This window comes from Opisthorchis viverrini, assembly GCF_000715545.1.
Source record: "Opisthorchis viverrini unplaced genomic scaffold opera_v5_228, whole genome shotgun sequence".
Taxonomy (NCBI): Eukaryota; Metazoa; Platyhelminthes; class Trematoda; order Opisthorchiida; family Opisthorchiidae; genus Opisthorchis; species Opisthorchis viverrini.
Window position 1 is genome coordinate 753577 of NW_008751882.1, and position 950 is coordinate 754526.

Below are 950 nucleotides of genomic sequence, written 5' to 3' on the forward strand. Positions count from 1 at the left end.
AATTTCTCCCGCCCAATCTCCCTGAACTCAACTGCGTAAATTCAACTGTCCCACTCAATCCTGCCTTCTATTCATTGACATTTTCTTATTATCGCACCACCCCATCCCTATCCCATCCATTAAAACATTGCGTTGCACAAACTATGAACATGTTCTTGGTTCCTCAAATGAACCGCATCACCAATTGTTTAAATTCACATTTTTGCCACTTTTCGAACTGGTTTCTCACGCTTGATACCTGTTTCCGTGTTTGTCGTGGGTCTAACTGTCGGTCGATAACTGTCAAGGCTTGTTGTACATTAATTGATTAGTTGATGTTTTTTTATACAGTGCAGCACATTTTCGTCGGGATCACTTTCGTTTTGAATTCGGATCCATTCTTCGGTGCTCGTTACTCGACTTATCGACTTTGTCGCTTACAATACTTGACAAGACAACACTTTTCGTGAATTTCGTCGAAAATGTCAAGAACAAGGGACGGTGTATCAAATGAGAAGAACCCTGGAGAAGTGGTCATACAGATAGGCTGCAGGCGAGTGATTCGTGATACGCATTCTTGTGTGGGCTCTTCGGCTGGGTCCGGAGATGGCAGGCGTAGCAGGAAATCCGAGTCAGCCTTAATATCAGCTGAGTTGAAGCGAAGTCAGCTGCAGAAAGTGTTGGAAATGCAGGCTGTTAGAGATGAGCAGGACCGTCAGATCCAGCTAATGAAAGCTGATAACGACTTAGAAGCTGCTCGTTTAATGCACACCCTCTCTTGCTCCTAGGATGAATCGCGCGCCGATGATGAGTCAATTTCTGCTCCTTCAAGGGTGCCGATTAAAGCTGGGGAATGCCGCAGGCAACATGAACTTGGACTGTCATACCGCGAGCCTAAGTCTGATGCTAATAATGTTATGCCCTCACTTGTATTATTTTCTATGCCCGCCACTTTTAAACCCTAACGTTCA

The 950-nt window shown here is 44.8% G+C and overlaps 1 protein-coding gene across 1 annotated transcript in view; it reads left to right on the forward strand.

Annotated features, from left to right (window-relative positions):
* Nucleotides 1-461: 461 nt before the first annotated feature.
* The window catches only part of T265_08578 (hypothetical protein), a gene marked incomplete at both ends in the record, with an annotated part of 9537 nt that continues 9048 nt past the window's right edge, over nucleotides 462-950 (forward strand). The window contains one exon of the mRNA XM_009174423.1: nucleotides 462-693. Within this exon, the coding sequence (XP_009172687.1) occupies nucleotides 462-693 (232 nt within the window). The remainder of the gene's footprint in view (nucleotides 694-950) is intronic.